This window comes from Chiroxiphia lanceolata, chromosome 12, assembly GCF_009829145.1.
Source record: "Chiroxiphia lanceolata isolate bChiLan1 chromosome 12, bChiLan1.pri, whole genome shotgun sequence".
NCBI lineage: Eukaryota > Metazoa > Chordata > Aves > Passeriformes > Pipridae > Chiroxiphia > Chiroxiphia lanceolata.
This window is the reverse complement of record NC_045648.1, coordinates 18,348,246-18,371,048: the sequence shown is the minus strand read 5'-3', so window position 1 is coordinate 18,371,048 and position 22,803 is coordinate 18,348,246. Positions and strand designations below refer to the sequence as shown.

General features: G+C 42.0%; 1 protein-coding gene across 1 annotated transcript in view; it reads right to left on the bottom strand.

Annotated features, from left to right (window-relative positions):
* The window catches only part of ETFA (electron transfer flavoprotein subunit alpha), a 29,456-nt gene extending 10,508 nt beyond the window's left edge, over positions 1-18,948 (bottom strand). Inside the window, exons 1-9 of the mRNA XM_032699641.1 lie at positions 18,860-18,948; positions 12,910-13,059; positions 11,067-11,148; positions 10,884-10,966; positions 9,285-9,384; positions 7,971-8,081; positions 6,771-6,872; positions 5,865-5,933; positions 4,770-4,852 (exon numbers count right to left, since the gene is read on the bottom strand). Of these exons, the coding sequence (XP_032555532.1) occupies positions 4,770-4,852; positions 5,865-5,933; positions 6,771-6,872; positions 7,971-8,081; positions 9,285-9,384; positions 10,884-10,966; positions 11,067-11,148; positions 12,910-13,059; positions 18,860-18,898 (819 nt within the window). The 5' untranslated portion in view covers positions 18,899-18,948. The remainder of the gene's footprint in view (positions 1-4,769; positions 4,853-5,864; positions 5,934-6,770; positions 6,873-7,970; positions 8,082-9,284; positions 9,385-10,883; positions 10,967-11,066; positions 11,149-12,909; positions 13,060-18,859) is intronic.
* Between the last annotated feature and the right edge of the window lie 3,855 nt (positions 18,949-22,803).

The following is a 22,803-nucleotide window of genomic DNA, read 5'->3' as shown; positions in this document are numbered from 1 at the left end:
TTGTCATCTGTTAAGAGTCTTGTGCCCAGTGTTCAAAGTAACAAGACAGCAGCAACTGAGTACCTTAAAAAAAAAAAAAAAAAGGCATTCTGCCAGCTAGGAAAACCTACAAGGAAAACTAAGAGTTACAGAACTAGACCTTGAAAGAACAGAGACTTCAGAGGAAAATAAATTTTAAAAGAGTGAACATTTAAACTCTGAAGAGATTAAACCAGAAAGATGTCTATCAAGCAGCAGCAGATCCTCCACAAGGTCAGAGGATAACTAAATAAACAGCCTAAATTCACACACACTTGCCAAAAAATGCAACTCTCGGTGCCATTGAGGTTTTGGCTGGTTTTTAGAGGCAAGAAGTTGAGAGTGCAGCCCAGTACAGCCCCATCTCCCTTCAGAAGCTGAAGGGAGAATATAATTAATTAGAATAGGACACAAGGGGAAACCTGGGAAACCACGGGGACATTTTGGGTGTCCAAAGGCAGGCACTTCTTGGAATTGCAGAGAGTGCAGGATTTCCCACCTGGATCAGAACTTTTTTTGCTTAAATATCAAACAAATTACACAAGTTCTTGAGAAAGATTACCTACTACTTTGCATGTTAGAAGAGTCACTAATTACACCATAATTGGGAAAGCTAATACTGAACTAATAAATGAAGCGTTCATCATGTTCCATTTACAAAAGTTTTAAATAACTAAAAAACCATTTTTTACTTTCTTCTCGTCCTCCTTTTTGTTCTTGTTTCTTTTTTTTGTGAACGTGAGACAGAGAACTAGAAAGATTTTTACTGTGAAAACTAACACCCCTGACTATATTAAATTTCTTATCTAAAAACAGGAGTTGCTCTGGGGTGGTGGGGGGAGGCTTGATTTGTGTAGGGAATTCAGTATTTTCTAACTGGATATACTTAACTAATATTTAATAGTAGACACTCATGGGAAGGATATTTTCATCCAAAATCAGATAATTTGAGCATCCTTACAAGGGCTTTTTTCTTAAACAGAAACTACACACAGTGCTTAAAATCTGAGAACTGAATTTCATTTTTCTGCAGAAAACCTGCACATAAGAAATAGTGGAAAACAACTGGCTTCTAATTTTAAAAAATATGCTAAAATGGTTGTCACTGATTAAAGACATTAAATATACTAAACTGCTTTTTTCATTAGGAAGGCAACATTTTATATTTTAATATATCCACTTATGCCTAAAAACTTCCTTCCTTCCATCTCATCATATAATACAAATCAGCCTTCTCTTTCATAAGACAGAATGTTCAAACAGGAGCTGCAATCACTTGAAATCAATAGGTAAAAAAAGCTACAAACAGAAGCAAAAATAATACACTGAATACTTTCACTGGAATAAAATTGTACAAGAGAAGAATCACCAAAGAAACCCCAACGATCTGCATAACTACCAACATGGACAAAACCTTGAAGCTGAGTGATCCAAGGCTATTCTGGAAGAGAGAGGTAGAATCAAGTCTCAAACAGAAAGAAGGTGAAATCTGTACTCCTTAATTAACTGCCTTCTTCCACCACTTAAGGAAAGTGAACTCCAACTGTTCTGTGGGTATTAACTGTTCTGTGTGTTGTACTAATACATGGGGATTTTGGGAAGGCTGCTGTGGCTGTGAGGTTCTCGTGTCCTGTGATGCACTGGCTGGGCTGCATCTTAAAAACTGAAGCCAGTCACAGAACAACTGAAGGACCAATGTTGAAAATTGCCCTTCCTTCCCCCAGATCTACAGTCAAAGACAAGTGGAAGAATTAAGCAGACCTTTTAGACTATTATCTTCTTACCCAGTGATGAGCACAGAAATACTCGGCAGCAGTCACACAGAAAAAGCAGCAGAAGCACCTCCCCTCTTCCCGAGCTTGTAACTGACCCTTTTCCCTCTGCAGGCTCAAAAATGACCCAATTCCAGAGTCCTTTAAAAACAATGCATTCCAATCCTCCACTGAGACCGGGCAAGAGACTATTAATAGAAGGGTAAGAGCAGGCACTGAGATACTTTCCCATCAGGAAGGAGCAGCTGCACGGGAGAGCAGCCGGGTCTCCAACTACAACAGTTTTCCATATCTGAGACTCTTCCCCTGCTTAAAACCCACACACCCACGAGGGCACCCTGTGAACCAGAGCCCAAAACTGCACACAAACCTCGGGTCTCAGCAAATGTAACCGACCCAAGGACAAACCTGCTCTGCAATTCTCCAGGTAGAACATCACAAGCTCTCCCTGAACTACTGGTACCAAGCATATACAGGAGAAAAGCAGCATCTTGAGGACTGTTAAAATAGCCAGTGTCATCCTGATGTGATCAAAAAAGCTCAGTTCTACTCCTCCAAGTCAACTCTATCTTCCACTGCACAGAATAATTTTCTTGCTAAAGTACCAAAAACACAGTGAAGTAGAATTAGGAATGTTAAATTAAGAATTTGCAGCTTTCAATTGCCTCGTATTTAAGATACCTATCCAGCACACTGAAAAATTAGTTCTAGTCAGCAACTTTGTGGGCTTAGTCTCAATTCAACTTGCTCTTTCATTACAATTAACATATAATATTTTCTATACTTTTAAACCACCGTATGTTGTCCTGCACATATTTTAAGATCCCGATGAAATATCTGAACAATTTGAAAGAAGGGACATATAATTTTCAGCACTCTGCAGAACTCACTGTTTAATAAATATTTGTGAAGAAGGGAGATGAGAGAAAAATGCATCAGCCCTGCTGACAAACAGATGCAGCACCACACAATTGTGCCAGTTGGGATCATTTATTGACACAGCAGTTAAACATTCATTTGTCAGTCCCGACTAATGGCTGTTCCAACAACCCTCCAGAAGATGACAATGACAACACTGCTGTGACCCTGTGCTGTGGCTGTATGTTCTTATGACTTTCACATGTCGCTAGGGGCCATCTGTGGCAAAAAATGGCATTGTATCTTCATCAAAAACTAGCCTTTTTTGTTTCAACATAATTGTTTATATGCCCTTGACTCTGGAAAGAATGTTCATTGTTGAGCCTTGAGACACATAAACCAGAGCTGAGCTGTCTTCAAATTAGTATTCTCCATCTCATTAATGGATATTTGGGTAGTGGAGAACTAAGGATGGTCAGCCTCATCTCATGTCCTTTCAAAAGACACAGTTAAATGACACTTGGCTTACACCCTGGTAAGCAGAAAGAGTTAGGGTTGCATTTATAATCTGCAGAGCCTCACAATTTCCTTGCACAGAGTTTAATATTGCTATCAATATTGTAGAAGGACACACTCTGCAAACAGGCAGACCTTGTCTTATCAATAGGTCTACTTCTCAAAAGCTATTTTTTGTAGAAGTTGGTTATCATATAGATTTACAGGTTATTTACATCAGCATGCCTAGAAATAGCTCCACTCAGCCCCACAGGGTTATCCTCAGATGGCCTCTGATGAGGACTTTGAGAAAAGCAGCAAACATCCTTATCCACAATTCAAGACAGAAGGAATTAGGAGCACAAAGCATCTTGTTCAAGAAAACACAACAGGCAGAACTGACAACAGACTCCAGGAATCCCAAGTTCCTGTCTTTGATATCCAAGTATTGCTCTATCTTGACAGATGAATCACTAGCAAAATAATGGACAGGGTTTGAATTTCTTGAATTTGCAGCTCATAATGATAGAAAGGCAAAACTTTTCAGATCTTAGCAAGGCTTTGGACAGCTTTTTAGTATTATTTAAATTATTACAAATCAGTTAATGCAGCAGTTGACACATGAAAAGTTTCTCTAGTAAGTTCCAGCTCATTCTTCCTTTCTGGTCTCAAGTAAAAAGTTGTTCCTCGGTGCCTTCTGTTGCCATACACAAAGAACTGCTTAGTGAGAGGCTAAACCTTTACTGCACTCTGTAGCTCAGAGTACCCCTGACAGATGGCCACACCTGCCCATGTCCTTGGTCACAATTCCCTGCTCATGGTCATGATCATCACACCTCAGACCATACTGCTGCACATCCTGCCCCACACTGAGGTGAGCTACAGCTGTACCTTCTTATTTACAAACACTCAAGTGCTTTATCTGTCCACTGCCTTCCTCTCATCTCCTCAGGCCATAAACAACAATGAAAGTAGTCTCAGACCCCTACAGGACAGAAAGCCCTGCAGATACAAAAAGACACAGAAATCAGTTCCTGGTGACATCACGATGCAAAAATAGCAGAAAAAGATGTGCAGCAGGTTATAACCCAATATTAAGACACTCACTAGAGTATGGCTGCCAACCTGCAGATTATTTATCTCTTAAACTTCTTGCACTTCCATATCTTATAAAAATTTTGCTTAGACTGTACTGCCATCATCCAGTTACTAGAAGTTTTTAAAAAACCATCACCTGTAAAAACCTAGAACGCACAATTGCCAGAGATCAAGCCGTGGATCAATATAATTTCAAGTTTCTGTTGGCAACCACATCTTTTAGCATATCAATGCTGGCTGCTAGAAAGCTAGAAAATGTTCAGCACAGGCAACTGTGACAAAGTCCATAGTGCAAACCCCCTGGCAGAGCCCTGGCAGAACACATCTGACTGACCCCTGGGAGAGATCTCCATCACAGCTCGCTTCTGTCGCTCTGGGAACGCCTGGGCAAGTATCACACTGGGCACACTCAGATTTTCCTGTCAGGCTCAGTATTAAGGCTCAGCTCACCTCTCAGTGCGTGCTCTGAAGGAAAATGCACACCAGGAAACATCACAGCTCTGCTGTGAGAGACATTTCCATACTTACTGGTGCTACTATTTTGCCCGTCTGTCCGACTTGCAAGTCATTAGGAACAAAGCCAGCGTCAACAGCTGCACGGGAAGCTCCAACTAGTTGAAAGAAAATATTTCCAATGGTTTTTTTTTTAAATATTAGCGAGCCAAATTTCTATCACCATAAAAGCACATGGGTTTTACTGAAGAGTCCCACACTCTAAGGGCACGTATTTAGAAACTTCCCTCTTAAAAGCTCTTAATGTAATCCTTCTCTATACCACTAGCTAAAAACTTCCAAATACTGAGTGCTAATGCACTTCATAAGCAACAGGAAATCCTTACTCCCAGCACCAAAGGGCCATATATTTAAACCCAAGGATTTCAGTCTGGCACATTTCCATTATTTTTTCTTGTTGCTTTGTCAAGAGGATTTTCCCATAAATGCCTTCCCAAAATGTTCCTTCAAGTTTGAATAGAACATATGTGGCATCTTGAATTGCTGTGAATCTCAGAAGTCAGGCATGGTAAAGAAAAATATCAAAGTAAACTTGCAAATGCCATATGGACATTTAGTTAACGAAGACACCAATTTAAAAACAAGGCCAGTCATGTAAAACTATAAATTTATACACTTGTGAAAGCTAAAATTAATGAAATTGAAACGTTAAAGCAAACAGTTCCTCCTTCTCCCCCAGCCTTTACACAAAAATACTTAGCTCAACATTGTATATGGCTGGTTTGCTCCTATTCATACAAGAGCACAGCAAAAGGACAGAGCCACTCGAACTACAACAAATGTGAACAGGATTCTGTAAAGGAGTGCTATAAAAGGATGTATGAACAAAGTATCAGCTCTTCGAAGTGAGCTAAGACAACTTCACTTTCTGTCTGCAAGCTTCTGTTCTGGAGACTCGAGAAGGACAGGGAACATTACAGTTTAGCATTTTGCTGCCTACACAGGCATTTAAATACAGCTGACAAAACTTCATCTATTACTAAAGTAAGAGGATTTTAAGAGTTTATTTAATACATGAAAATAAAAGACTCAAGATGAACACTGGTTTTAATGTGACATTTTAAAATACAATGAACAGGGTTAAACAGAAACAGAGCAAAACAAGTTTACCTGCAGCATGCAGTTGATCTGCAAGGTCATACAACAACTTGAAATTTTCACCACTCTTCATGCCCCTCCCTTAAAAGTTAAGAACAAAAAAAAAGACCAAGAAAGAAGAACATAATATGCTTTAATATTTTCTTATTGCCTATGTTTATTTTTTTGCTATGTTTATTTTTTGTTATGTTTATTGCCTATATTTATTTTATTGCCCACTTTCCATAGGAATATTTGAGTTTGCAAAGACTCAAAGACACGCTTGCACAGGGTATTTTTGGATCCATTACTACCCAGTATGTAATACTTGGAGATTTAGTTTTTGTCTTTGTGATTAAATATTTTATATGTATAAACCGACACCACTGTCTTGTTTCCTTCCGGCACACAGCACCGTCCAAAATCAGGGGAACAGCATTTTTTTCAACTAATTTGTGCTCCCTCTGCTGGCTTTAGGTACAAAACTCTGTAGTGGGATAACTAAGGAATCATTTTAGCCATAGGCATACAGTAAAAATCACAGTCCATCACTGAATACCTGAGGAGCAGAATACAAACATAACGGGTTTTAAAATCATTAAAGCCACTGCATAATAATGGTTGGACTGCCTGTAATAATTAGCAGTAATTTTAAACATGATAGATTTCAATCTAATAGCACTTCATATTGCTAAAATTTGAAAGGGACTCACCAAATATGACAATGTTCTTACAAAGCCAACCAGTATATGTTAAACTCATGTTCTACCTCCCCACAAAACATACATGTTGAGTGCCTTCCCAGCGGAAGGGGCATAGTTCAGAATTACATCATAATATTTTTTTTTAATGTATCACATTACAGTCTTCTGCTACAGATACTATTTAGGAAGAGGTACTTAAATGCATCCCAAGACAGTTTCCATATTACCTACTCACCTCCCGACACCACCACTTTTGCACTGGTGAGCTCCGGCCGATCGCTTTTTGTCAACTTCTGCTCAATCCATTCAGAGAGACCAACGGGGGGTGGAGGGGTCACTGCATTCATCAGATAAACAAAAACACCCACAAGAAAAATGATAAAGCAGGTATTTTCAACCTTTTAAATCCGAGCTTAAACTTAAAGCACAGTTCATTCTCCAACCGACTCTACCGCGGGCTTTAACCACTGTCAGTAGTTGCTCTGTGGCTCTGGGTACAAGTCTCGTTCACTACCAGCTGCACTGAAATGAAGTTCTGTTGTTAAATGCTACACATTGATAGGAACCCAGCACAAGACCTGTGCTTCTTACTCAGACGGGCAAAGAAGTCACTCAGGTGATGCCCTGACAGTGCAATATACTGATCTGAAGTAACATTTCTAACATTAACAGACATTAGGAAATACAGGAAGGTTCAGAGCCAGGCACTACATCACAAGGAAAAAGGCCCACAGTGAAAAACAGCAGAAGTGATCAAACAGGTTGCCCAGAGTGGCTGTGAAGTCTCCACGTGTGGAGATACTCAAGCCTGACTAGACACAGTCCCAGGCAACTTCTCCCAGGGGCTGGACTAGATGATGTCTAGAGATCCCTTCCAACCTCAACTACTTTGTCATTCTGTGACTGGATCTCTCTACTATGAAAGCTACACTGGCTTCATTAAATAGTAATTTAAACTGAGATAGTTAAAACTGATCAACAACTGGGTGTTCTCAAATCAATTTAAACCGCTACTAATTTAGCCTGGTGATGTAATGACCCATCTCGATTGCAATATGATTAAACCAAAACTGTGGAGAGCCAGCCACTTTTATTTTTGCTCAGTCTTGTTTTGAAAACCAATCTGGTTATTCAAACAGCTGTAACTTGTCCTTACTTGAAGTTTCAAGATTACAGTGGCAGAAGTTTAAGCAGCGAGCGCAACAAGCACAGATTTCAGCACAGACAATCTCCTTTTCCAGTCAAAGAAAAGGGAGTAACTGAGCAGATAATCCATAGCAGACATCACTAAACAGCACAAGTACCTGTACCAAAAGTATAAAGCTAACATTACAACAATCAGTTTGTTTTGACAGATGCTTCTACAAAACATCACCATGCAGTGGGCAAAACTAACTATTACATAAAACAACAGAATCCCAGAACAAATACTCACACTTTTCTACACTGGCACTGCCACCACTTGCTGGTGCAGCCTCAAAGGAAGTTCCTCGTACAGTGAACACTTTAACTGCTTCATCACACTGCACAGTGCAAAGAATATTTCCTAACAAAAAAGGCACATTGAAAATTTAAAGATGATTATCAGACATACTGTGCTTAAAAAAAACCCACAAAACAACACAACCTAATATCAAAAACATGTTAGCTGTTGTACTAGAACAATATCCACAAAGGTACTTCCCAAAATTGCAGTTTTAGGTGACCAAAACTTGGCACTTAATAAATACAGATTATAAATACTTTAATTTACTTTTTAGCTCCATGTTTCAGAAGTATAATGACAAATGCTCTATTTTTAAAGGATACAAAGCATTCAAATCATCTCTTATGGATGAGCTTTTAAATTTCAGAAAGGACGAAAAAAAACAACTTTGAAAATGCCATTCTTAAAGGATGTCTATAATTCAAAGTAGATCTTTTATCCTGTTGCATGAACTCATCAGAACTGAAGACAATGAGGCCTCCCCCAAGTATCTGTGGGACTGTGTTTCTCTCTATAATATAATACAATACTTCACACTGCAGGTTGAACACTAAAAGAAAAAAAAAAGCTGCAACATTTTTCTAAACAAACTATTCATAAACGAAGTCATCTTGAAACTGTGAATTACTGGGAAGCAACTTAAAAGTGCAACACAAACCCACACTCTGGTAAGGTAACTGAAAATGTAATACCATGCTGGTACGTGGGGCACAGTCTTGTGCAGTAAAATTAAGAAACACAAGCTAATGAGCTCATATCTAAAATAAAACACAGTGTCAGCCAAGCATTAGAGAAACAAGACTGAAAAAAGAATTGCAAATTAATCCAATTAAATATTATAAATAATTTGTTCAATGTCTTCATAATTGGAAAAAATAACCCTGGGGTATCTTAAATCAGAACTAATGCTGGTCCTATTAAATACAGCTGGACAATTAACTTCATGTCTTACGCTTTGCAAAATCTGATCAGCAGGGCATTAACAAAGAAACATGTACAAAGGATCTGACCAAACTCTGTTCATGAAGGTGACAGACCTGGGTTTGACATGCTAGTCCCAAAGCTGTTGGGCTTACTTGCTTTCTCACCCAGGGAGCATCATGTCCATCCCCAGGCTTCATTTTTTATGAGCCACAGCAATTCGGAATGTAGAGTGAAAATTCCTATCATTTTCCAGGGTTCTAACAACAAGATCAGGTAGGAAAGTTAGTAGAATTGGGTCTGTTATTGCATAAATACCACACACCTTTTGTGATTACCCACCTGCATAGATAGTTCTCACAAAAGTGTCTGGGGACTTAATTTCAATAATGTCAGAAACAGGGGCAACACCAAGTTTACCAGCCACTCTGGGAATGAGATTCTAGAAGTTAGAGATGAAAAATTAGCAGAGCAAATGCTAACTAAAATACACATGGTCAGTAGAACAACACCTGCTGACCCAGTTTAACTTCATATAATGCTGTCTTTAAGGAAAAAAGACACATAGAACTAAGATTTTCGTGGGGCTTCTCATGTAGCTTTAGCAGCCAAATAAAATCCCATTACTGTAATAACATTAGATGTTTTATGAGACTTACTGTAAGTAAACCCTTAATTCAATATCTTAAATTAGGAGGCTTATTTGCTTCAAATAGTTTAAAACTGAATATAGATGCCATTTACTCAGAAAATTGACAATTATGGATTGCTGAGCTCTTAGCACTTCAAGGAAAAAAAAAAAAAAAAAGGTATTTTTGAAAGGTAGTTGCCAGAGGCAGCAAGAAAAAAACCCTACACTCTTCCCCCAAATGCCAAAAATTTATTTTTGATATTAAAATACATATTCTTTTGCTTTAAAATTTACCTAACATTACTTAGCACCTTTATGAGTGGGAAAGAGGGAAAAAAAAGAGCAGCAAAAATGATGAACAAATCAATGATAACAAGATGATTGCTTGCTCTTTGTCTGCCTCCTAATCTGGTACAACACAAAGGGGCCCAGTTCTGAAATCTTTACTCACACGAAGCACTCAAAAATGGCAGTGTAAGCTTTAAAGCAAAAGCTATTAACTTTTACTACGACACTGCAGCTCAAATAAAAAAAAAATTAAAAACCCTAAGACTTAAGGTACATAAAAGATTTCTCTTAGCAAAAAAGGTACATAAAAGATTTCTCTTAGCAAAAATAGAAGTATACAGATTGATATTGATTGGAAGTGAAAGTAGTCAGATGGGAGGCTGATGTCATTATTCATCCTACAGCAGCAGGATTTCTCAAGTACCCTTTCTCTCTAATTTGCTGCACCACGATGTTGCCCAGATTGTTAGCACTGAGGCTCTCCATGCACTTAAAAACATATACCTTGAGAAAACAAGTTTTGAAAAATCATATTTTCATTAAAAAACATCTTGGCTGAGACTTAGATCTGTGTTATTTATATATGTTTACAGACATTTCAATGTACATGACTTAGATCGCAGATGCAATTCTCCCCCCCCAAAAAAATTCGCTTCCAATAGGTCTGCACACTTTCATTTTAATATGCAAATAATACATTTTTCATCTTGATTTGCTGTGCTTTTCTTTACAATTTTCATGCTCTCAGATCACAACCTATTTTGCCTCTTGTACACAGTCCTATATTGTTACCACGGAATATTTCTTCTACGCTGTTCTTTTGTCCACATCAGCCCATAACAAAAATCAAACATCAATCGGTGTTTCTAACTAATGACCTCTTAAGTGAACTGCTGTAACATTTTTGCAGACTCAAAAGTGTCCATGGCTGACTTCTCTCACGCCTTTGATTCACACTCTTACATACAGCAGTGTCTGTCTCTTTTCTACAAGAACTTTTGGATGTACTTTGATCTACTTACCTTCCCAAAGGCAGATGCTCCAGCACAAATGTGGGTGTACTTAAATTTTTTATGAGTTTCCACAATCAAGGGAGTCAGCTCCTCTGAGAATAAAAATATATTGCTCAGAATTTACAACTATCTTCTTCTCAAGCACAAATATAAATACAATTTCTTTTGTTAATAGGTCAGAACAACTCTCACCTGCCAGAAATCCCTTGTACACATCGTGCTGAGCCACGAGAACTTTTGCAACACCCTGCACTTTGCTGACTTCTTGTGCTACCTACGATCACAAGTGAATTATTATTAGTTTGTGTTATAACAGGCACCACAAACAAATAACAGGAGAGTCCCCACTGCAAAGGGCTCACAGCCTGTAGATTAGTTAAAACTAGAACCTAAAGTACGTGAATTTCAAAATCAGAACGAACCCGATGGAATAAAACGCAGCTCTTCTAACTCACAGCACAGTGCCTTGTGGGATAATGCAAATGGACTTGTGAATAAGAAAACTACAAAGCAAATCAACCAGAGGAAAGCTTGTCTCCTGCCTTCAGGATCACACACTGATCTCCTCAGTTATTACAGCAGCCGGTAACAGTCACGAGTGAGGATTATTGCTCAGTATTCCAATGTAAGCAGCAAGAAACCAATCCTACTTTCTTTTAAAATCAGTCAATATCTACCACACAAGCAAATACGAATGTACAGCAATGTTATGATCTTTGTCCAAATTTTAGGAGCAATCCCGTATTTGCATCCGACTTTCTGCCCCTGACACGACGTGTATTTTCAATTTATATTTATGCATTTTTTTTTCCTTTAAATTAGCACAAGTGAAGTTTAAATGATAAAAGGGTTATTACAGATCAGAGAGAAGAGGACTGACAGCAAGGTCTGGAGACCACATGCATTGTCCCAGAACCAGTGTAGTTTTACTGAGTTTGATGAGTATCAGTTTACCCTCCAAAATTAACAAAAGGAAATAAATAGAGAAGAACTCCCTCATAGTGCTGCAGAACATCCCTTTGAGTCACTGGCTCTTAAAAAAAACCAACCCAAACCTTCATTTTTTGTAAAATACTTTTTCCCAGCATGACATACCTTGCCAAACAGACACCAAATACTTAGCATTAAAAAAACCCAACCAAACAAAACATTCGCAATTATTTTTCTACTATGCAAGTGTCAGAGAATAAGGAAAATTAAAGACAGATTTTTCGGGCAATGTTTTTTTTTAATTTTCTTGATTTAGACAAATATTTGCTTTGTCTCCACCTCGGACACCTGAGTAGCCACTGAGGTTTCTCCACCTCTTAGTGAATTAGCTGCCCTAAGTGTGCCTCCTTCATGAGATACTACCTGTTGCTTTCAAAATAACAGTTCATAAACAGCATGTAAAATATTAGGCATAGTTTTCTGTACTTTTACTGCTCACACAAGAGTAAATCCTGCTGGAATAAAAGTGCCACTAACGTACCAACCACATTGTCTCTAAATTTTGCACAGAAAAAAATTACACTAACAATACACAGCCAACATACAAGGAACTTTTTTCGTACATGAGATATGTGACAAAGTCAAGAAGCATTAATTTCAGAATTTTAGGTTGCAGACACACTCTATGCAACTAGTAGTTGACTAGTAAAAGCAAGTTGCTCAGAAGCCCAATTTGTCACTGTGCTGTTTTACTTCTGCTGGTTTCCATCTGAGCAAGTGCAACCTTCTTTCCAGATTCTTAGCACTGCAATAGTTGTCTTTCGAACTTCACAGAGAAATCTTGTTTTAAAAGTTAATTGCCCTTCAGCCCTATAAAAATGTGCTCGCTCAAGCTCGTGAGCGCTGTTACTGACACTGTCCCCTGTGAAATGAAATCTAAACCTGTATTTTCTCCTCCGAAGAGAAGCAGTTCAAGCGCAGGACGTTTCCGGCAGATTAGCAATTCCTGGCACAGTTCCTCTGCACTACAGCTTATTTTTCAGGCTGACCAGGTATTGTTTCACTGTATTCTTTACTTCATTCATATGAAAACAGCATTTCCTACCTTGTCACAGCTGGTACCAGCCACTAAACAAGAAACTTCCCCTCCCAGTTTCTTTGCTGCGGCGATGGAGTTGAGCGTAATGGGCGTGAGAGACTCATTGTTGTGCTCGGCTACGACCAGTGTGCTCTGAAACCTCTGCAGCACCGAGGCCTTGAAAGGAAGGGAGAGAGACAGGAGCTTGGTACTCAGCTTTTAAATAACAAACTGTTCTTGGAGCAGTTCTGCTTGACAGAAATTCATCAGCTATACAAACCGGGAAGCACTGCTGGCAAACCAAACAGGTTAATTCTAGAGAATTTTTATTAAGTAAGGAGAAGATACAAGGTGTTAAAAAAAAAAAAAAAAAAGGCATAAACTTGCTTGGCTTCAGCTAATCTATAACATGCTGTGTATAAACTAAAACACCCACATGAAAATACTGAACAAAATAAAGAAAAACATTTTAACACGTTACATTCAAGTTCAGTTCAGCAACTTAACCAAGTACCTTAAAGAAGATTAGACCACCAAGACTAAGAAACAAGGAAATCAAGGGTTGCAAATAAAAACTTACTTGTTTTTTTTAGGGTGGTTTTCTGGTGGTGTTTTATTACAGCTTTTAACCAAAATCTAGCTACAGAACCCACTTTTATAATTAGTTATGTGTAGAGGCAAAATTGCACACAGTGGCTGCATGATAATCAATCAGGCTCACAGCCTGAAAACACACTAAGAGAAATCTTTATAAACATCAGGTTCTATTTTTTTCCCCTTTTTCCTTTAAAACATTTGACACTTGAGCACGTAGTCTACCACCACAATTTCACGGTCCTTAAATAATAATTTTGAGCAATTCACCATCCACATACAAACTTTAACTTCTAAAGCAAAAATGAAAGAAAAAAAAATATTAAAAAATGAGGTAAAGAATTGCCATGAAACCAAACTAGAATATTCTAAACTCAGTCTTTCCTCTCTAATATTCAGGTGAACACGAGAAAAGCGTTATTCCTCCAAGACTAAAAACTAGGGTAGGGAAAACATTTGGGATGGGAACAGGAATATTATCCTTCAAGACTTTGTTTACCCTCCAAAAGGCCTAACTGAAGACTCACGTTACAATCAATGTAATATGGAACACATGGAAAACCAAATATACTCATTAATATGACTGAGGCACAAACACTAACACAACACTGAAGACTGCACAGCCAAACACAACTTTTTTAAAAACATACACATTCCATCTCCCCTCGTGCCAAACACGCACTTATCTACAGCTTATGATAAAAAAAAAAAAAAGCTCCAGAAAATCTGAGAGGCTAAAATTTGGATCTGGACTTCAACCCCCCAAAGCCTGCACCACGCTCAACTTCACACAGAGAGAGCAAATCCCGAGCGCTTCCCTGACGCTCATCACAGTGCAAAAATGTAAATACAAAGACAAGTTTTTCCAGAATCTGGATGATTGTGATTTGCCCTTTAGATTAAAACAATGAGGATTCTTGTAAAAGTGCTCTGCATTTCATCTTTGATGCTTAAGGTTTCTTGCTATGATTAAATACTCTGAGCTCGTTTGAAACCAATTGCCAGTAACAAAATATTTATCACCAATATAGATCAGACACTGTATTTTTGATTATGTTTCATACATCATTTGCAATAAAAGTTATGAAATGTTAGTCACCATTTGAAGAATAAATCCGTGCTTTTGTGGCAAAAAGCCCACTTCTCCAATGATTTATACTCATGTCACAGGGTAAAGTGGACCTTGCTCCTGGAAGATCCTGAAGTTTTCAAATTTCCAAAGGGAGCCACATGCATTTTAAACACACTTATTTCTGACTACATTATCATCTTTTCTCTAAATAAGTGCTGCACCACCAGAGGAGCTCTATCATTCTGTCAAACTATTCTAGAATAAACTGAGAAATAACTGGCTTTTAGCCAAAAAGAATAAGAGCAATGGATGTTGCTTGAGCAGACTGGATATTAGGTATTAGCACTAATTAGGTATTATTTCTAAACCAATAATCCTATATTTTATATTTGTGGGAATATACACAACATTAATACCAGAAGGTCACTTTATGCATGACATTTCTGAACATAAAGATAAGACCAGATTTAAAATAAACCAAAAGTCACATTATAGATCTTGGGTAAAAATCCTAAATGACAAATAAGATTCCTTTCCGAGTCTGAATTTTAATACACTAACACACATTAAATAATTTTTTCAATTAAAAAAACCAAACTGACTTTTGTTGGTTATAATAAAGAATCTGCAGTAAAACCAGAGGGTAATTCATGCAGTCACATATGGTCCTGAAAACTAAGAACCTGCCATGAGTCAATGAAGAGGACAGGTAGTTATTTTGATGAAGTTACTTGTCCAGCTGCACATGTGTGAGAACAGCCCATTATTTCACTGACATAATTTCTGCATTTGGGCAGGATGTCTACTTTGAAGCCCAGATAAACCAGGAAAGTGGAGAACAAACCTGACCAGCTGGCAGCAAGGGAAGAAAGCACAAGAAATAAGACACACAGACCAATCAAACTACTGAAAATAATGCCTTGAGAGGGAACAGCACTCAGTGCTTGTGCCACAGAAAGTTCCTGGTGAAAACCAAGCTCTGGAAAAATCAGGCTATCCAAAGAAATCAGCTACAGATAAACATCCTACAAACTTGGGCCACTGAGTAGCTCCTGCAGCACAACAACAGATAATGATGTGGCAGCAACAGGTAGAACTGGGAAGTCTATTTTGCCTAGGTTTAGGTACAAATCACAGCCAAGCACCTACACTTCCTCTACAGCTGAAACATCTGCACTTCCTCTCTGGTGGAAACTCCAGACAGTGATTCAGTTTATACCAAAATAAACATTTGTGAATGAAAAACGTCCAGAGTTCCCAACTTCCCCCTCTACCCCAGCGTTTACTGTAGAACAAACCTGGCCTCTGACTTCCAGATGTCTAAAAGTTGCTAAGATTAACCTAGTACAGGTCAATTAAGCCACTTGCAAAGTACCAAAGGATTCACTGAATCTATCAAGTTTCTCCAAAGCATCTTTTTGCTCCCCACCTGAGAAACTCAGTAATACTTTCCAAGCAGAACATGAAAAATGTCAGCATAATATCTGGGTTTCTAGGCTTCAGGCAAAATAACAACAAAATAACTGCTACTGTCCCAGTAAAACGTGAGCAATCTGGACACGCCCAGCACACCTGCCCAGGTAAAGCCACACCTCAGACACCCCAGGTCCCCACCCACCTGCACACAACACCTTTACAGGCTCTTCACACAACACCCCTGCAAACTGAACTGGGCTGGGCTTTCAGCACTGCTAGGGACAGGCTGCCTGGACAGCACATGCCCAGCACTTCTTAACTACGGATTTGCCACTCACATGCTAAAAACAATGTATGAACAGCTGGAAAAGCCCTGAGAGAAGTGCTGCAAATCTCTGCTTGCTGCTGGGTGAGACTGGTGGCAGCACTGATGGCCTTGTAGCAACAGTCATGGCCAGGTGCCTGCAGCCTGCTCCAAGGACACTCATAACACAAGAATTAGGAAATCAGCCACGTGTGGCCAGCACAGGGACGCAAGATGGGTCGGCCAAAAAGTCATCCAGAAAATGCAGGAGCTGCAGCAGGTGAATTCTACACAGCCCCATGCACCAAATATGCATGAATACAAAGCAGGCTGCCAGACACTTCACCTGGGAAACTGAAGCTTGTCTCCCAACCTCTTTAGAGGAACCTCTGGAAGTTTCAGGAACTAAACCAGAATAGACATTCACAAGGTAAAAGCATCTAACAGCTGGACCCACAAAGGTATCTCTAGAGCTGATTTTCTTAGCTGTAAAAGCAAACTGGCCAGGAAATAAAGTTTTAAAACTGCTTAGTAGAAATTCTGTATCTCATAGAGAACCATTAACACTGGGTAAAGTTCCCAGGAGAGGACTCCAAGAACTAGGAATTGGGGTATTACTAAAGATAATGGCTTAATAAGGAAAGCAATGCTTAATTCTAGTAAGAGACAGTCTTTTAGCTGCAAAACTTTAAACAAAAAAAAAAAGTTTTGGTATGTTCAGGGAGAGCAGGGAACTCCAGCAATAAAGGGTGTATTTCTAGAATCTCTCTACAGATCTGCCCACAGAAGAGGTCCAAGAGACAACTTCAGGAAACACTAACTACAGAAACAACAATAAAGGCACCTGAACTGAAAAGGAACTATAACTGCAGCAAAGAACAAGGGAAAAAAGTAAAGAAAGAAAGAAAAAAACCACTTTGTAAAAAGGATTTTGCAATCGTAATAAAGACATAAAATTACAAAGGAATTGAAGCAGCAGTAGGAAGATGTAACACAGAATAAACTTCTCCAGATATATCCCTTGCAAACCATCAGTAAAAATCAACAAAGCTATTTTGAAACACAGACAACACTGGCAGCCAACTCCCTAAGTGGCTTATTCCCATCCCTGCACCAATTTTCGTGCACTTGCAGTCTCATTTCTCCTCAGTCCTCCCATCTTTACGTTATGCAAAACTCCAACTTCTCCTTCCAGTTCATACCTCACAGGTCTCCCGCATCCTGTTTCTCTCCAGACTCCACTGACCATTGAAGAGTGTCAGCAGGGAAAAACTTTGCACTTTTCAAAAAGTGAAACAAACTTGCAATTTGTTTCACTTCTCACACAGACTACATTGTTACCACATACTGAAGGTGCACAGGGTGCTTTACCGGCTCTATTTTATAGTTATGAGTTTAAATGTGCATGGCTGAAAACCGAGGAGCTGACCTCACGTTTCCATTACACAGAACTGAATCGAGCAGCGATCATGTGAGTAAAGTACTATTTACACAGCAGTACCATATGACTCGGGAGCTTCAGAGAACATCAAGACCTTTGCTCCACAAAGCCTGCAGCATAACAACCCAGATGTCCATGCTTACAACAGTTAGAACTTTCTGATTAATTCTGTCACGTCTGACCAAGACTACCTGCGCTGCTCTTATAAGAGATGCTTATTACCTGAAACCATTTAATATACCCATAACTCCTATTTTAGAGCTGTACATAACTGCAATACCTATAAAAGCCTTGGAGAGCTCAAAAAGAAACTTGCAAGATTTAAAGTTGTGTACATGGGTTATTTACACACAGCTTTAGTGGAGGGAGTATCTTTCAGTGGATGCTAAGAGATCAAGCACATATTCAGAGACATCTCATCAATCATCTACTCCAGTTAACCTTGAGGTCACCTAGACCTTGGTAACACAGCCACAATGACACACCAGGCAGCAAACGGCCTCCAAAAGCCCCACTCCTCCCAGCTGAGCCATATGACGGGCAAACTGGAAAAGCAACAAGTGTTTCGCATTAGCTTCGTCCACAGGTTGGGATAGTTAAAGCAATCACATTTCTGCACAGCTGTGACTGAGAAACGCTGTATCAACCCCTCAATACCCCAGAAAGCCTCTCCTTGAGCCACAAATATTTTTCAAGTGTTGTCTAGGGTTTGCAGTAACAACCTTTAGGGGTCTTCTCCAGCGGTAAGGAGAGCACACTGTTGCTCGGCTCGCCCCGCTGGCGGGTGGATGTGAGGGAGCACTCCCGGGGGTTCACGACTGCCCTGATGCCTCCGGCAGCTTTCCACCGGGACAACAGCCCGCAACTCCCGACCGCCGGAGAGGGCTCCCGAAACACCCGGCGTCCGCTCGGAAACTTTATTGTAAACAGCCAGGGAGTGGGAGAGGAGTCCGGCCCCAGTGGCACCAAGCACTCGCCCCCCGGACACCCCTCGGCCGCCGCTGCCGGGCGGGCGGAGCTCAGCCCCGCCCCGCCCCGCGCCACCTTTGCCCCACTGGGCAGGCCCCGCACGGCAGGGGCGGCGCGAAGGCCCCGGCGGGAGGGCCCCGGCCCGTGTGCCCGGGACGCGGCCCGGGGGTCCCGCACTCACCGCCCGCCGCAGCCGCTGCGCCGCCGCCGCCCGCAACATGGTTCCGCCGGGCCCCTCCGCGCCGATCTCGCGAGAGCAGCGCTGCGCCCCGCCCCGCCGCCTCATTGGCCCGGCCCGCGGCCAATGGGCAGCGCCGGCGCGGGAACCCCGCGGGTGAGCGGGGACAGCAGGGACGCGGCACCGCACGGGGACCGGGACAAGGGTGTCACACCGCACACACCGCACGGGGACCGGGACAAGGGTGTCACACCGCACACACCGCACGGGGACCGGGACCGGGGTGTCACACCGCACACACCGCACGGGGACCGGGACAAGGGTGTCACACCGCACACACCGCACGGGGACCGGGACCGGGGTGTCACACCGCACGCACCGCACGGGGACCGGGACAAGGGTGTCACACCGCACACACCGCACGGGGACCGGGACAAGGGTGTCACACCGCACGCACCGCACGGGGACCGGGACGGGGGTGTCACACCGCACGGGGACCGGGACCGGGGTGTCACACCGCACACACCGCACAGGGACAGGGACCGGGGTGTCACACCGCACACACCGCACAGGGACAGGGACCGGGGTGTCACACCGCACAGGGACAGGGACAGGGACCGGGACCGGGGTGTCACACCGCACACACCGCACAGGGACCGGGGTGTCACACCGCACAGGGACCGGGGTGTCACACCGCACCGCACACACCACACACACCTCATCGCATACACCACACCGCGCACACCGCACAGGGACCGCTGTGTCATACCGCACCGCGCACACTGCACGGCGAATGGTGTGCCACACCGCACACACCGCTGACCCCGCACACACCGCACCACTGTGCCCCCCGCACACAGCGCACACACCGCCCGCACAGCCGGCTGTGTCCCCCCGCACCTCCTGCTGACCCACCGCTCGGCCACTGCCCCCCGCACAGCCGGCTCTGTCCCGAGCCGCCCGGCTGTGCCCGTGGCACTGCCCGCTGTCCCGCCGTGCCCTCGCTGTCCCCCCGCCGGGCGGTCCGTGCCGTACCGGAGGGCAGAGCGCAGTGGCCGCTGCCGCGGCGGTGCCGGTCCAGCTCCACCGGAGCACTCGAGGGGAGCGGGCCCCGGTCCATTCCGCAGCTCGGGCCCCTTCCCGCTCCTCACCAGCGTCAGCCTCCTCCGGCCGCCTTTTCCCTGTTCCCGGCACTGCTTCTGCAAAGGGCTAAATACCTGGAAGAGAAGAAAACAACAGAAAGAAGAGTTATGCCTGCAAATTCGGTCCGCGCCAGATCCTATCCCAAGCCAGTGAAAATGCGCCTTGCAAAGAAAAAGAAGGGAAAAGTCTTAATTTGCGGCTGTGGAGCCAGCAGAAGCCTGGAGACGATGGCCGGTGCGGGCAGCTGCCAGCCCCAGCCCCAACCCCCAGGCCATGCCCCGGCCTGGGGATGCCCGTGAGCTGCCAGGTCCCCCGGCCACACTCCCCACACCACCAGACCCAGCAAGAGTGAAGGAGACAACGTGGGGGGAGAGCGTGTGGCACACAGGAGAGGCCAAACATCACAGTGCTTCCCTAGTGTCACGATCCAGCGGTTGTCGGAACGACGCCACAGCTTCAAAAACCGCTCCGGTGTCTCCAGCCCCGGACGGCATCCCCTCAGTGGGACAGATTTTCTGCTGCCTCACCCAGCCCGTGCTTGGCCCCACGCAGCATTAGGCAAGAGCTCGTTAGCTCTGAATAATTTATAGATCTATTTCATTATTATTATTTTGATTTCCCAGAACTAACGCAAAACATTTTGTGCTTGCCACTTCTGTGGCACCAGGGTGCCCCAGGGGCCAGACTGGGACTTGCCGTTTTTCTCCATACCTCTGGATTTTTTTCTGGGTGGTAAGGAGAGGGATTTAAAAATCAATGAAGCAAAATGTTTCAGGCCAAATTCACTGCTAAAATATGTGCTGTGGTTCTCTGAAAACCTGGTGTCCTGGAGAAGCTGGCAGGAGCTCCCACACTGGAGCAATTAGTCCTGCCAGCCCAGGAGCCCCAAGAATGCCTGGATTTGGGATACTGATGATGGAAATCCCATCCCAGAAATCACAAGATAGCAAGCCACGAATGCAGTTTCTTCTTTCCCATCCTGAAGTCGTTTAGAGGAGGAAAAAAAGAAAGCACAACAAAACCCAAACACAAACCCCCCTGAACAATTATGGCCATTGGACTGTTTCTCCGAGAATCAGCGGTGATCTGCAGCATGTCAGTGATTCGTTCTGCATTGCTGAGGAGCTCTACAGGAAAGCAAAAAGCAAATTGATCAAAAAGGTTCTTCCACTTTGCCACAGACTTGGCACAGGATCACCTCTAAAATTTATTCTGCCACATGATTTTCACAACGGATGCCAAAAAGTACTGTTTTACAGCAAAAGCTAACCAGGTCCAGCAACTCAAGAATCTAAATGGACAATTTCCTTCGTCTCAAATCTCAAAAGTCTCTGTAACAGAAAAAAAAGCAGCTGCACTGCATATTCCAGCTTCCTGGCCCCAAGCACTACTTTAACTCCTCAGGCCCCAAAGGAGAGCTGTGAAGGGAAGAGCTAAAGGAGGTGACAAAGCTCCTCTGGGGCCTGTGTCTGATTATATAGTTTAAAGTAGCTCCATGGCTGCTCTACCTTCTGCCCGGTCTGGCTCCACCCTTCAGCCAGTCCAAAAAAAAGGAAGGAAGCAAAATGAGCGTTTGGACCTGCCTGTGCATTGTCTGAGTTGAACAAATGACCAGGTGAAAAAATCCAAAACGTTTTCATGAAGATGAGGGGAGAATGGTTTTGCTGAAGTCACAGTACCCTGAGATGAGTTTGAAAAGAGGATAAGTAATTGAAGCAGCTCTTTATCGCCAAATAAGAATGTCCTGGGCATCCTTAATTTGCCCATTATGTCTTTTTAATTGGGGTGTTTTACTCATTAAAAGCGTGGCATGTAATTTCATAATCCTATTTTAGGCTCCAAAACTAAGCTTCCAACATGCATGTCTCATGGGGATGAAATCTTTAGCAAAAAGAAACAACACATGTACACCTAAAAAACCCAAACCACAAAAATAAACAAAGTGATCTCATTCAAATTTGGTTTTTAGTACCTCAAACTAAAACAAAAGTGAGCTACTATCAAAATTGACCTAATTGCATCATAGCTCAGAATGAATTGATCCTTTCACTGTGTATCTGGCACAACAGCATGCATCATATTTTCATAAGCAGAGTGACATCACCACTCTTTAGGTCAGATTTTAAGGTGTCACCAATTCAGAGACATGACAGGTTTTTTATTATATTTTCTGTTTATAATTTTCATTCAAAACCTCAGCAACACTTCAGATGCACATAATCCTTATTGAAACTGGCTTGATGCGGATTACAGCCTGAAGCACAAAGGAAGTCTTTATCACTTATGGCCAGTGTTTTAGGAGCTTATAACTGTAATCAGGTGGGGATTATATCAGCATGATCCATACTAGCTGAACCATGGCAAAAAGCCTTTTTTCTGTTTGACCTTCCCACCTAGGGCATGACAATAATAAAAACGGTAAAACATGCAACAAACAGGTGCCACCGAAGGTGGAGTCACTTTCCACCGCAGGTAGAGGATAGTACGTCATATTTTAAAAGAAAAAATACTCATTAATTAGTGGAAGCAGATCTTCGTATTGTGCATTGTTATCCAGGATTATTTCATTAGGATCTGCTGACCCAATTTCTGCATTGGAAAGAGAATTACATTTTTTCACACTATCGGGGGGGAAAGAAAAAACAATAATACAGATTACTCAAACTTTTAAAAATACAGTTGCAAACAAGAGCAGGTACCTGTATTGGTATCTCTACAAAAGCCAAATGAAACAAGGACCATTACAAATACATAATCATGTCTTCACTAGAATCAGATATTGGTTCTCTTAAAATACATAATTC